The following is a 12,774-nucleotide window of genomic DNA, read 5'->3' as shown; positions in this document are numbered from 1 at the left end:
CTCCGCCCAAACTACATATACTGGATGTCGGATAGCACTGGCCGAAAAATGGCCGAGGAGTTCCGAATTACCGGTGTTGAAGATTAAATGTTCAAAACAAACTAGACCAAGTGACTAATTTTTTATTTTGAATGATTTTGTAATTTTTAACTGTATGCTTTATGTGTATGATATGCAATCGTAATGGTTTTAAAAAAATATGAAGAAATTTATCTGTAAGGCCCTTCTTAAAGCAGGAGTTTTGAGTCAGAAGGTGATTTTCATAAAGCTGTCAAGTTAGATCCGGAATCTTTTTACTTCTTTATATAAGTTATATATATATATATATATATATATATATTTATATATATATATATATTACTTATTAGTATAGCGTGTCAGACGTTCAATTTAAGACTTAACCCTGTTAATTGACTTTAGAAAATTTTGTCCTTAGATTAAAAGTTTCAACAAATTGGCTATTATTGCGAAATTGAACGGTATCCTATATTCCCGAGGCTGAGGAAGTTTCATTGCTATGGATCTCCAATTATGAATACTGTGCACAATATTAGATTGCCATTGATGCTACCATTCCTATCCCTAACATTTGTGAAATGTTTATCTATGCTTATGATAAGCATTTGATGCTATTTGCCGGTAAACTGATACAGGTACATTTTATGCACCAGTCAATTGTAACCACGGTCCCCCCCCCCCCAGGTCCGGGGTATACCGGGGACAGCTGGGGAAATGGGCTGTGCCAGGTGACTGCGGTGGTTTTGTCTTCACGCAAAATATAGCGGGTAATTGGCCTTATCTAGGGTCCCTTGGGTGCGGGGGCATTTGGCGGGGGTTTTACCAGCAGATCGTCCTCGCAGGGCGGAGATTTTTCCCGCGCTTGGCTGGACTGAAAGTCAAAGTCCCTGCTATTCCCCGGATCTGGGGTGGGGGTGGGGGGGGGGCTGTGTTAACAAATGACTGGTGCATTAGCTAAACATGTCTTATTTGGTACACCAGTAACTACTTGCAAACTTGAAACATATTTCCTTAATCTATTTTCATATTGTTAGAATAAAGATCAAAAGCTGAGAATGAAGAGTGATTCAGGCGATGAACAGGAAGTGGGTCCTCCTCTTACAGGTAATCAGCAATTTTATATTTTTTAGTTAAATTTGTTTTAGGATGTTTTAGAAGATGGCTATGTGCCAATAGGAATAGGAAATTCTGTTTGCTTGGTATAAGCAAGAGGCCTGTTTTATTCAAGAATCTAAAATCTTAAATGTCAAAAGGTTGATTTTTTATTTCTTCACAATTGCAGCTACTGATAAGAGTTTTGGTCAAAGGTTATTTTACCTGATGATATTTTCCAACAAGAAAGTTCTTCCCTGATAATTTTTCATTTTCATCATTTCAACAACATCTGACAGTGTTCTCAATAAGAACCGGCTGCAGGCCAAAATGGAGGATTTAAATGGCAATTGGGCTGGTTCAATTTGGAAAAATATGTAACTTTACTGTAACTAGGAATAAGTAGAAAGCACATGGTCAGTTACATTACTCTTTGAGTTGATTCAACCAAAACTTAGTGAGAACCCTTAACTTGTGTCCAAAGAAATGAAGTCTTGTTTAACCGGTTGCTAAAATATTTATAACAGTCCTATTCATTGACTCCTTCTTAGGAGATAGAAACTGTAAACTGAAGTAACCTCTTTTGTAATTGGCATCACTCCACTTATCAAAACTTAATTGATTAGTACCTCACTCACTGATACACATGCATGCCAATTGATAAGAAGTGCGTCTTGACAACTTCTAATGCATTTTGATAATCAAATACACACTTTAGCTGGATTAAAAACCTAGTTTAAGGAATGCTTGGCATGACAATCCCATGCTGTACATCTCCTGCAAATTGCACTGATGTCACAGTAGGTTCCAGTTTCCTGTTTATCTGTTGATTTGCTCATGGCCATTAGGGTCCATTTCTATAATAAAACCTCCAAAACTGCACTGCAGGATACTCAGATCTGATAAGACAATTATGCAATTAGATTAAGATCAATACACAGAGGTTGTGTACAATACACGGTTTAGATTAGAGGGGGTGGAGGTGGGGGGTGTCACTTATAGAAGGATTAAACTAGGCATTTCAAATGATAAATGTAACCCTGGAAGGGTAGGAACACCTGGGGCAGTATTCCTAAAAATTGAATTTCCAAAAAAGTGTGTTTTGCATAAAAGTATGTATGAATCAAATCAATGAAAATATTTCTGATATCATTAAGTGATTACATCTTTAATATCATAAGTGAGATACTTGACTTAAGAAAATGACTTAAGTTAGGAAATGACTTAAGATGTTTTATAAAAACAGGCTCAAGTCACTTAAGCTCCTTAAAAAGCTATTAAATACAACTGCATGTACTTCACCCCATCATTTAGCTAATTATGTATTGAAAGTTAACTATTTAAAGCTTTTAGCATTTTAATCACTGTTCATCGTAGTATCATACTTCATGAAAAAGTTGTCCGTATCAATTTCTAAAACATTGTAAATTTATACTAATTATTAAATAAGGCCTAAAAAAAAAATTTGTCTGTTTCCTGTAACATGCTGAAAAAAAGATGGGTCGGTAGGTAGGGATTTTTTTTTTTTTTTTTTTTTTTTTTTTTTAATGTTTTAAAATATCAGATTGATTCAATATTCATGTTTATTTCAGGTGAATTATTTTAAAAAGAATTCAGTGTGATATATAGATTCAAACTTTCTGCCATAAATAAGCTAAAACTGCTAGCTTGACAGCCGTTGTACATACATGTATTTCAGTTGTATAATGCATCCTTTTGAAGGTCAAGCCATGGGTTTGACTCCCAGCGGTTGTAACATTATGTGCAATTTTGAGCATTGTCAGTATGTTCACCAGGGAAGCAGTTCATCTTTACACTTTGCAAATATAATCCAGTGAAAAAGTGAATCAAAAAACATTTAGACAATTTTTTTGGCAAATGTTTTAAACAAAACTTTCAAAATGCATACTTTTTGTAGTGATAAAACATGATATTATTGCACAAACTATTTTAAAACAGACTGTGTAATAATATCAAGTTGTATTATAATTAAATGTACATGACAACTATTATAAAATAAAATGCTGTTACAACAAGAACTGGCACGAATCTCCACAAAACATATATAAATCAATACTTTGAATGATAAATGACTCGAATCAATGACTAAACCAGTTAACTCTTAGAGCGCTATCAGAATTGTACAGGTCTTTGGGACCAGTGTAGACCCATGTAGTCCAAATAATTGTACGTTGACAGATTTTTTTTAGATTTTTGATATGGCAAATCATTCAGGGATTGGAAGAATCCCGTATAACACATCTATTATTTTAGACTAAGACCCATGGTACAGTAACTTCATTAAATAGTTCCCACAACTTAATTTTTTTTTAACAATTTCCAGTGTTTTAAAAAGATCTGCTGTATTAGATCCACTGTTCATTCTGTAAAAATCTCAAGCACGATGAAAAATAATCAACATACTTTTTAATAGAATACCTTGTCTTATTTCCTTTTCTGGACTTGACTGGACTACGGTGGTTAAAAACTTCCCAGAGTCAAAATATGTTCTGACTCTGACGAACATATTATTTAGTTAATGCATCTTCGTTATGTAACCCAATGCATCCTTGTCAAATTCCAATATGCACCAGCGATTGTTTAGTTGCAACTTTCTTTCTTACTTTAACTTTCAGTTTCACTTTCACGTTTATCTTTTTTCCGGAAGTAAACAAAAATCATTCAACGTTCCTATTGCCAATATTGCAACATAGTATTTTTCATGAATGGCATAACCATAACCATACAATACTGTTTTGTTATAGAACTTAACTATAACACTGACAACGATATACGCAGCTCTCCTTTCACTTTCATTAAATTGACAGGAATTTAGCGTGCACCTGTTTCCCGCGCTTCTTAGACCATGTGGTACGATGAATGTTTATTTTTCTGTTAACTCATTAAAACATATAAGATTTTTTTTTTAATTAACCGGAGATATAATAAAACAACTTAAAATAAATGAACAAAATACATCTTAGCATTGTTGTTTTTCAAAACCATCGCTCTTCGTGAAAAAGCGGAAGGTATCCGTTAATTTGCATAATGGGCGGAGTTAATATTACGTCATTGAGTTTGAGTGCTGCTAATTAACATGGTTACCGATCAGATTCCAGATCGATAATCACTTGTCACTTCGGGTGTTAATTGCTCTTGTGGGTTAAACAAACATTCAGATCATGCATTGAGGCTCCTTTCAGATGATACCGACTCTCACACCGTAATATCCCGGGTCAAAACTGACGCATACTAATGTATGATGCGTCAACTTCGGGTCATTTACGATTTCTGTGCGTCAAAACCCGGAAGCTCGGGTCAATTGAAAGCCCTGCAGTCTAATGTCACAGCCATTACGCTTTTTGCCATTGTTTTAACTTGTCAAACCAGAAACGTTTGTAACTATGCGACGAGTTCGGACACTACTAAATTATTTAAATTATCGTTGTCATCTTAGGCCAGAGATCGCTAACAATCTGACTTTTCGAATATTGGGGCATAAAAAAATTGCGGTCGGCGGTAAAAAATTACGGTCGGTCGGGTTACAGGAAACAGACATATTTTTTTTTTAGGCCTAACTAATAATAAATTAAAATAATTATTAACAAAAATGCCTGACATGTACTTAAATCAAGTTCATTTTCAAATACATGTACAACTTGCATATTGTTTTCCATAGATTTTATATTTATTTGCTTTCTATTTTTTTCTGCTACACAGAGGAAACCCGCAGGATTCAAGCACAGCTGCACACACGACTGATGTCAAAAAACCTGAATGTTGAGACTCTTGAGAAATACAAGGACTACCTAGACTTGCCAATTGCAGTTGGTAAGGAAATACAGACCCTGTAATCAACAATTGTATCATATGATCACTTTTTCAAATCAGTATCTATGACTATGAGATGCAATGTAAAATGATATATATTCCGAAACAAATTCCAGGAATGAAGATGTAACAAAAATATTATTTTAGTTTGCAAGTGAAACGTTTTGATAATTCCATAATATCAGACTAAAATTCCTGTCCATTGATGTTTTGTTGTCTGTTCATTGTTTAGATGGCCCAATATTAATTTGGGCGTAAAAAATGAGTTTTGTCTAATATCATTTTCAAACGTTGTCATTTGTATCATGTTTGACAGACAGTCTGGGCCGATTGTTCAGACATTTGTTTAAGTTTACAACGTTATAAACGTCGTCGTTGTTAAATTTCAATACAACATTGCTCTGTAAGTTTGAAGCTGCACTCTCAAAGATTGAACATTTTGACAACTTTTTTAATTTTTGTTTTGGAACGAGCCAATTTTTGCGAAAATCCATAAAACCTGTTTAATAAGACTGGTGACAAAAAATTAGATCGCAGTATTTTATATTTCAGTTCAAAAATTGATCTTTTATGCATTTTTCTTAAACTGTAACGGTTTTGGCCATAAAACATAAATTTTCAAACAGAAATATGAAGATCTATGATCTGATTTTTTGTCAGCAATCTTATATTATTGGTTTGCAGATGTTTACGCAAAAATTTGCTCTTTCCAAGACAAAAAAAAAAGTTGTAAAATTGGTGAATCTGTGAGAGTGCAGCTTTATGATTTGCAGTATTCCTAACAAGAGGTGAGACAACTGTACTTGTTTTATTTAGATACATGAGCACATCATAAAATATTTCACCTTTTAAAGTTAACAATGATGCCGTTAATCAGGTTGTTAACTTTAACAAAGTTCTGAACAATTAGGCCAGGGTTAATGATTGTATGGGATTATGTTACAAAATCATGTTTGACACATTGGGTCAATAATTGTTTATGGTCTTATTACAGATTCATGTACGACACATTTGGGAAAGCTGTTGATGGTTCAGGATGAGCTAGAGGATAACAAGCAAGCTATTGAAGACGCTGCGTCTTACATCATTCAATCCAATTGTGGCTGTGACCATGCTCAAGCACGGGTAATAATATTTATTTGTTTGGCTTGTCAATTTTTTTCAAAGAAGTTCAGATGTTCATTAGGCTGGTATGTCTGCTGCAGAGGGATTTGCTCAGCTGTGGAAACTTTTAACCTCATGATGTGCACATGAAATATTGAATACCTAGTTAATTACAGAAGTAACACATTCGCATTTTCATCTTTTATTATTATACTCCTTTGAGATATGGTGGCATGTAGGTCAGTCTGCCGGTCAATAGTACATGTATGTGACATACATAACGTCTGTCAGTTGGTTGGTAGACCATGTCTTGTCCACAAAATAAATCCAGAACAATATTACATAGGACAATGAAACAACAGTGGAAAGTTGCCCTTGGGATCAGTAGGTCAATTGTCAAGGACACAGATAACAGTCTTTTGAAAACTGTCTGCACAAAACTCAAGAACGGGTTGACCTAGGACAAAACACTTTGCTAGTAGTTTGCCCTTAACCATTAGATGGCTCCTATTGTTTTGAAAGTCAGTAGGTTAAAGGTATTAGCCATTTTTAGAAAAAACCTCTGCACAATAAGTTGAGAATTATTTAGACCATGAAACTCCAGAAGTACGGTAGGTTGCTATTTAACAGAAGATGACCACTATTGTTTTGGAGATCATAAGGTCAAATGCGATATTTGAGAAAAAAACGGTCTACATGATGCAAATGGTATGATTTGGAATCATATAATATGGTAAATACATGTATGTTGAACTTCACCCATATAATTTTATGACCCAGTATGGATTTGAAATCATGTAGTTCAAAGGTTTACGTCTTTGTCTATATTATAAGTATTGATTAGCAGTGTGTTTCTTTTTGCTACTTTTTCACTCAAATGTTTCTGACAAAGAGGCTCTCAAGTCAAGGGGTACAATATTTTACATTGTTTCTTGTTTTATTTGTTTCAATGATTATATCATAAATAGTAATTACCCCAAAAGTGTGACAATACATCAATGATAAATAGCATTGAAATAGCCAGACTATAAGCTCCACATTTTATGTACTGTATTTAGCACTTTAAATTGACAAAGTATTTATGATATTTATAGAATCTCACATTCGTGGTCATTCAATACAAAATATATTAAACTCATTTACTAAAATTGCAAAAAAAAAAATGCCAAGATTTGTTTTTTATTAATTTTAGAAAACTTGTTTATTGAATGCTGTATTTAAAATGACCACTCATGTGACACTCTATTTCATTTGTGAAAAATATGTTCAAAATACAACTGCACTTCATGGTTATTTGTGCACACATGTAAAAGGAATTACATTAATATCCTTACCACGCAATTATTAATTGATCCTATCAAATTAATATTGAATTCTCAAATAAACTATTCTAGCACGAGATGACGCTTGTTCACCTGAGCTGCCTGAATGAGGCCCTTCTTCCAGTGCTCAAGTACCTCCAAAAGGCTGGCTGTGACTTGGAGGCCCGACACTGCAAAAATACTCCTGCCACACCTCTCACAATAGCTGTGAAGAATTGGTAGGCTGTTCATCATTTTCAGCTCATTAAGTGACCATTCTGCCATATCAGTGACATAGACCTTGTGTTAACTGTATCAGCTTAAATCAGTGACATAGACCTTGTGTTAACTGTATCAGCTTAAATCAGTGACATAGACCTTGTGTTAACTGTATCAGCTTAAATCAGTGACATAGAACTTATGTAAACTGTATCAGCTTATATCAGTGACATAGACCATGTGTTAACTGTATCAGCTTATATCAGTGACATAGACCATGTGTAAACTGTATCAGCTTATATCAGTGACATAGACCATGTGTTAACTGTATCAGCTTAAATCAGTGACATAGACCATTTATTAACTGTATCGGTTTAAATCAGTGACATAGACCATGTGTTAACTGTATCAGTTTTAATCGTTGACTTCTACTGTATGTTAACAGAATCAGCTTTAAACAGTAACTTAGACAGTGTTTTAACTGTATCCGTTTAAATCAGTGACTTAAACTGCTAGTTAACTACTTGGCTTAAATTAGTAACTTAGACTGACTGTTATGAGTATCAGCTGAGTATTGTCTGTATCTGCCTAAATCAGTGACTTAAATCAGTTACTTAAGCTTAAATTGTAGTCTCAGGCAGATTGATCACTGTAGCGGCTTTGAACAATTGCTAATACTGCTTTTTAAGTGTATCAGCTTAAATCTGTAACTTATAACAAGCGTTTACTGTTTCAGCAAATTTCAAAACTGTGTACATTTTCGTCACTATAAAATGATTGGTGTTTGTTAAATGTTGCTATGAAAAGTACTGGAACTAGTTATGTTTAACATTTTAATATCCACTTTTTTCAAATTCATTGATAATAATCAAATCTTAAAAATTGGATAGTTCTTTGGATAGCTTAAATCAGAATGTTATTTTAATAGTAGAATAAAAACTCATTGGTGTGTTGAACATATTGTGGATTTTTTTCCTTCAATTCAATGTTATCTAATTAAAAAAAAAAGTTGGTCATTTCAATGAAGAATACCTGAAGGCTATCAAAATCCCTTTTTAAATAAATCTTCAAAATTTTTGCAAATTTATTTTAAACACTTGTGTCAGTTGCATAGTCCAAAAAAAGTTGAAAAAACATTGGTTCTACGGTATTGTCAAACACTCCATTATTACTTAAGTAACTGTTAAAAGATTTTCTTGTTTTACAGGAATACCGAGGCTGTGAAATTCCTGCTGTCTCATAATGTCAGCACTGGTGGATTGATTGGAGCAGAAGAAGGGAATCCACCCTTGTATTATGCCTTACGCTCAAACCTTCCCGAGATTGCCAATCTTCTCATCGCGCATCCAGGGATCAATCTGGATGCCAAAAGCTCCAGGGGGTCTCCGATACTTCACGCTGCAGTGAGGATGCCAGATTTTCCATTTCTGGAGACGTTGTTAAAAGCAGGCGCCAATCCCAACATAATGGACAACGACAATAGATACACGGCTCTGTTGATCTGTGTGACATACAGGCTGACTGATGCAATAAGAATATTGTTGAGATACAGAGCTGATGTCAATCAGAGGAATTATAGAGGAGATTCAGCTCTAACTGTGGCTGTTTATGGAAGTTAGTATATTTTATCAGAATTTAGCAAGTTGAAAAATTAACCTGTCTGCTTTATTTAAGAATATAGTACAAATGTAGTCAAGTTTTGCCCTTGAATCTGGTTAAATAATTTGTAAAATTCTGTTTTAATCTATTGCCCCTTGATTGGGCTAAAATATTAATAACTGTAAATAAGTTATGTGATAAACATGTCATCTATTACCTTCAAAGATGATTATAAACTAGTATTTTTAATTAAACTTTAAAATTGACTATTTTACCATATCTTGGTAAGGAATGTTCAGATAATGCTCAAACTTAGTTAGAAATTCCCTTTGATGAAATCTCGACTCCTTGTAAAAGTGGGTCCCATGGGGTCAAAACTAGGTCACTAGTTCAAATCTTAGAAAAAACATACCATACTAGAGGCAATATTTATGAAACTTCAGATGTTTTCCTTTATGAAATCATTGACTAGTTCGAAACATGGTCACATGAGGTCATTAGGTCAAATCTTTAAAAAAATCATGTCCGGAACCAAATATTGGTATTGAGGAGTCAGTCTTGTTCAAACAGTGGTCAGATGGTTCCCCTTTATGTTATCTTGGTAGACATTTAAAGTGGGTCACATGGGGTCAAAACCTATATAATATGGTCAAATCTCAGAGAAAAGTTAGGACCAAACGGAGGAACTATATCCTCTCCAATCTGTTAGTTTTGCAATATTTCTGGTCCAACCTTCATGAAACTTAATGTGATGGCTTGCTTTGATAAATTATTTTATAAGTTTAAAACTGGGTAACGTGAGTCAAACTCTTGGTTACTATATCACATCTAAATGCTACACTATATACAATATATTTTTTATTTCAAATAAACTCATATCCAATATGTCTACAAGAGTACATCACTCTGCAGCCGATTTGTTTTGATTGGAATATTTCACCAACACGTGATTTCAATGTCATCTACTTTGCCTAATCTGGTGGGGGATATCAATTCAATGTATTTGCTTGTTCATTAACCAATGTACCAAGTTTCATGACATTTCATTATAAATCTGTTTGTTTTTAGGTAACAAGCACATCATACAAATGTTACTGGACGCGGGGGCCGACCCAAACACTCACTCAAACACTGAGTCCCCCCTCTTTATCGCCTGCTACGAAGATGACATAGATATAGTCCGACTTTTGATTAAGCATAAGGCCAACATCAATGTATCAAATGAACAGAAATACACACCGCTCCACGTAGCCGCATGGAACGGCCATTTGGAAACAGTACGAGAGTTGTTAAAATTTGGAGCACCGCATGATATTAAAACAAATGATGGGAACACGCCACTTGGATTGGCAGCACATGGTTGCCATTTGTCTGTGATGAAAGAGTTGTTACAGCTTGGTTGTAACGTTAACAATAAGGACAAGGATGAAGATGACCCCATCCTGTATGCTTCGTACAATGGCATGACAAGGGGTGTGGAATTGTTACTCGAACATGGCGCGAACGCTAACAGTGCGAACAGAGTGAACGCTACACCTTTGTGGAACGCTGTTTATGAAGGTCATAAGGAGACGGTGAAACTACTTCTTAAGACTAATGTTTACATGGAAAAGAGGTCTGTTGGGATTAATCAACATCATCAGAGCGATGATGTTCTTATTATTTACGATACAGAGCGTTCATCTCTCTGGGTGGCCGTGTGCCGCGGTTACACAGACATTGCTCTGCTGTTGTTAACTGCAGGGTACGATGTCACAAAAGAGGAGTGGATATACAGCAGAAATTTTCCTAATGAGTTAGATGAAGATGACAACCGTGAAGCAAGACAGGCCCTTCAAAACATGCTTGTTCACGCCTCACAGACTCCATCGAGGTTGATCACATTGTGTAGAAACAGACTTCGGAAAATACTCGGTGTGAACATTGCAAGTAGTGTACAGAAGTTAGATATTCCACTGTTTCTTCAAAGCTACTTGTGTATGGCAGACCTTAAATACTCCATAGAGGAGAAAAAGGAGGACAGCAAGGCGGACATGGAGGACCTGGATTTTGATTTTGAAGATATTTGAGATTTATGTTTTTTCAATGCGTGTTGTGTTTTTTTGAACAATTTTTTCAGTCATTTATGGAAGCATTATGCATCATAAGACTATGTAAATTTACATGTATTTTGAACTGGCAAAATCTTTTGATATGTAATTGTACCACATAAGTTCTTTTGAACTAATATTGACAATTCCTTTCTAACTTACATCAATATTGTTTATTTGTAAAATAAGCCCACTGATGGGCAGCTGAAAATACATATCAAGATTTTTAAACAAAACAAATAGGTGATAACAAATACAAATTCGTTAACAAACAAATGTTGCTTTAGTTTTATTACATAAAGTTATTAGAATTTGATAAGCATACATATAATAACAACTTGATGTATTTATGAAATATCAACATTTCAAGAACACTGTTTAACCCGGTAATATCATTCATAGATGTCAACTAAAGCAACTTGAGCAAATTCACAATCTGTCTTATTCCAAAAGCTTAGACCTTCTTTTAAAATGCAAAATAAAGAAATTTAGACAAAAGCAACAAAGGTTCATGAGTTTCTTCAAAGGCATTTGCAACAGCATTCAAGTATTCTGTGAAGTATTCCTCAAGTACATTAAACAATGGACAATTCACAAGAAAATGGATTTCACTTTCAACTACGTGAACGTTTCTGGTTCAGCAGTATCTACCAAAAAAGTATTCTTGGCCAATGTTATTATGTCTACCAGCTTCTATATTAAGAGCAAGATTTTCAATTTAATTTAATGTGTCACAAATTGAATTGAAGGTTTTACAAAAAATCAAATACAAATTGCCTGAACTGACCACCTAAATTTTTTTTTGGAAATTGATATCATAACTTATCAGAAACATTGATTTGAAAATGTGATCTTATAATAGGTTTGTTGATAAAATGTCCCCATAGTCAGAAGGGTAAAAACATAACAAGACAAAATCGTTCTTTTCTTCTTAATGCACAGCTTATGAATACTGATTTTTATGCTTGAATTTAATTTAATTGTTCTTTGTTTTATCAGTCACACTCATTCCTTTGTAAGAATACAAGTTTATATATTTCATTGAACATGTGTCTTTAAATGTGCCATATTGTAAAATGTACATGTATGTATGATGGAACCATGCATGGCACAACAGTGCAGGATACAACCAGGCATGGTGAAATAGTGCATGGTGAAATAGTGCATGATGAAATAGTGCATGGTGAGATAGTTCATGATGAAATAGAGCATGGTTAAATAGTGCATGATACAACATGGCATGATACAACCTGGCATGTTACAACTGTGCATGATACAACAGCCAATGGTAAAACAGTGAATTGTTGAACTGTGCGTAAGGAAACAATGCCTGTAAATAACAGCGCATAATGAAAAAGTGCATGGTTAAATAGTTTATGATACAACAGTGCATTGTTAAATAGTGCGTGGTTAAATAGTGCAAGGTACAACAGTGTTGTGCATGGTTAAATAGCGCTTGATACAGCAGTGCATGATAAAACAGTGAATGAAGAAAGAGTGCATGGAAAAATACCGGTAGT

General features: G+C 34.4%; 1 protein-coding gene across 4 annotated transcripts; it reads left to right on the top strand.

Moving 5' to 3' along the window:
* On the top strand, positions 1-12,216 carry LOC128209536 (ankyrin-3-like). 4 transcript variants are annotated; one of them, XM_052913608.1, is made up of 7 exons: positions 1-110; positions 1,053-1,122; positions 4,831-4,941; positions 5,936-6,066; positions 7,440-7,585; positions 8,773-9,179; positions 10,233-12,216. In XM_052913608.1, the coding sequence occupies exons 2-7, from the start codon at positions 1,074-1,076 to the stop codon at positions 11,231-11,233; spliced, it is 1,845 nt and encodes a 614-aa protein (XP_052769568.1). In that variant the 5' UTR covers positions 1-110; positions 1,053-1,073; the 3' UTR covers positions 11,234-12,216. The 4 variants fall into 4 exon arrangements, with proteins under 4 accessions (XP_052769568.1, XP_052769566.1, XP_052769569.1 ...); XM_052913606.1 differs by lacking the exon at positions 1-110 and adding an exon at positions 115-253; XM_052913609.1 differs by lacking the exons at positions 1-110; positions 1,053-1,122 and adding an exon at positions 4,219-4,333.
* Positions 12,217-12,774: the final 558 nt, after the last annotated feature.

This window comes from Mya arenaria, chromosome 11 (assembly GCF_026914265.1).
Source record: "Mya arenaria isolate MELC-2E11 chromosome 11, ASM2691426v1".
NCBI classification, from domain to species: Eukaryota; Metazoa; Mollusca; class Bivalvia; order Myida; family Myidae; genus Mya; species Mya arenaria.
The sequence above is the reverse complement of the archived record's forward strand: the minus strand, read 5'-3'. Positions and strand labels throughout refer to the sequence as shown.

What these genes read in the sequence shown, in the direction of transcription:
- LOC128209536 (XM_052913606.1), top strand. Translation starts at nt 200, where the DNA reads ATGAAGAAATTTATCTGTAAGGCCCTTCTTAAAGCAGGAGTTTTGAGT. An exon ending in AGTGGGTCCTCCTCTTACAG is followed by an intron (nt 1,123 to 4,830) that starts GTAATCAGCAAT and finishes TCTGCTACACAG; the next exon opens with AGGAAACCCGCAGGATTCAA. An exon ending in GTGACCATGCTCAAGCACGG is followed by an intron (nt 6,067 to 7,439) that starts GTAATAATATTT and finishes AAACTATTCTAG; the next exon opens with CACGAGATGACGCTTGTTCA.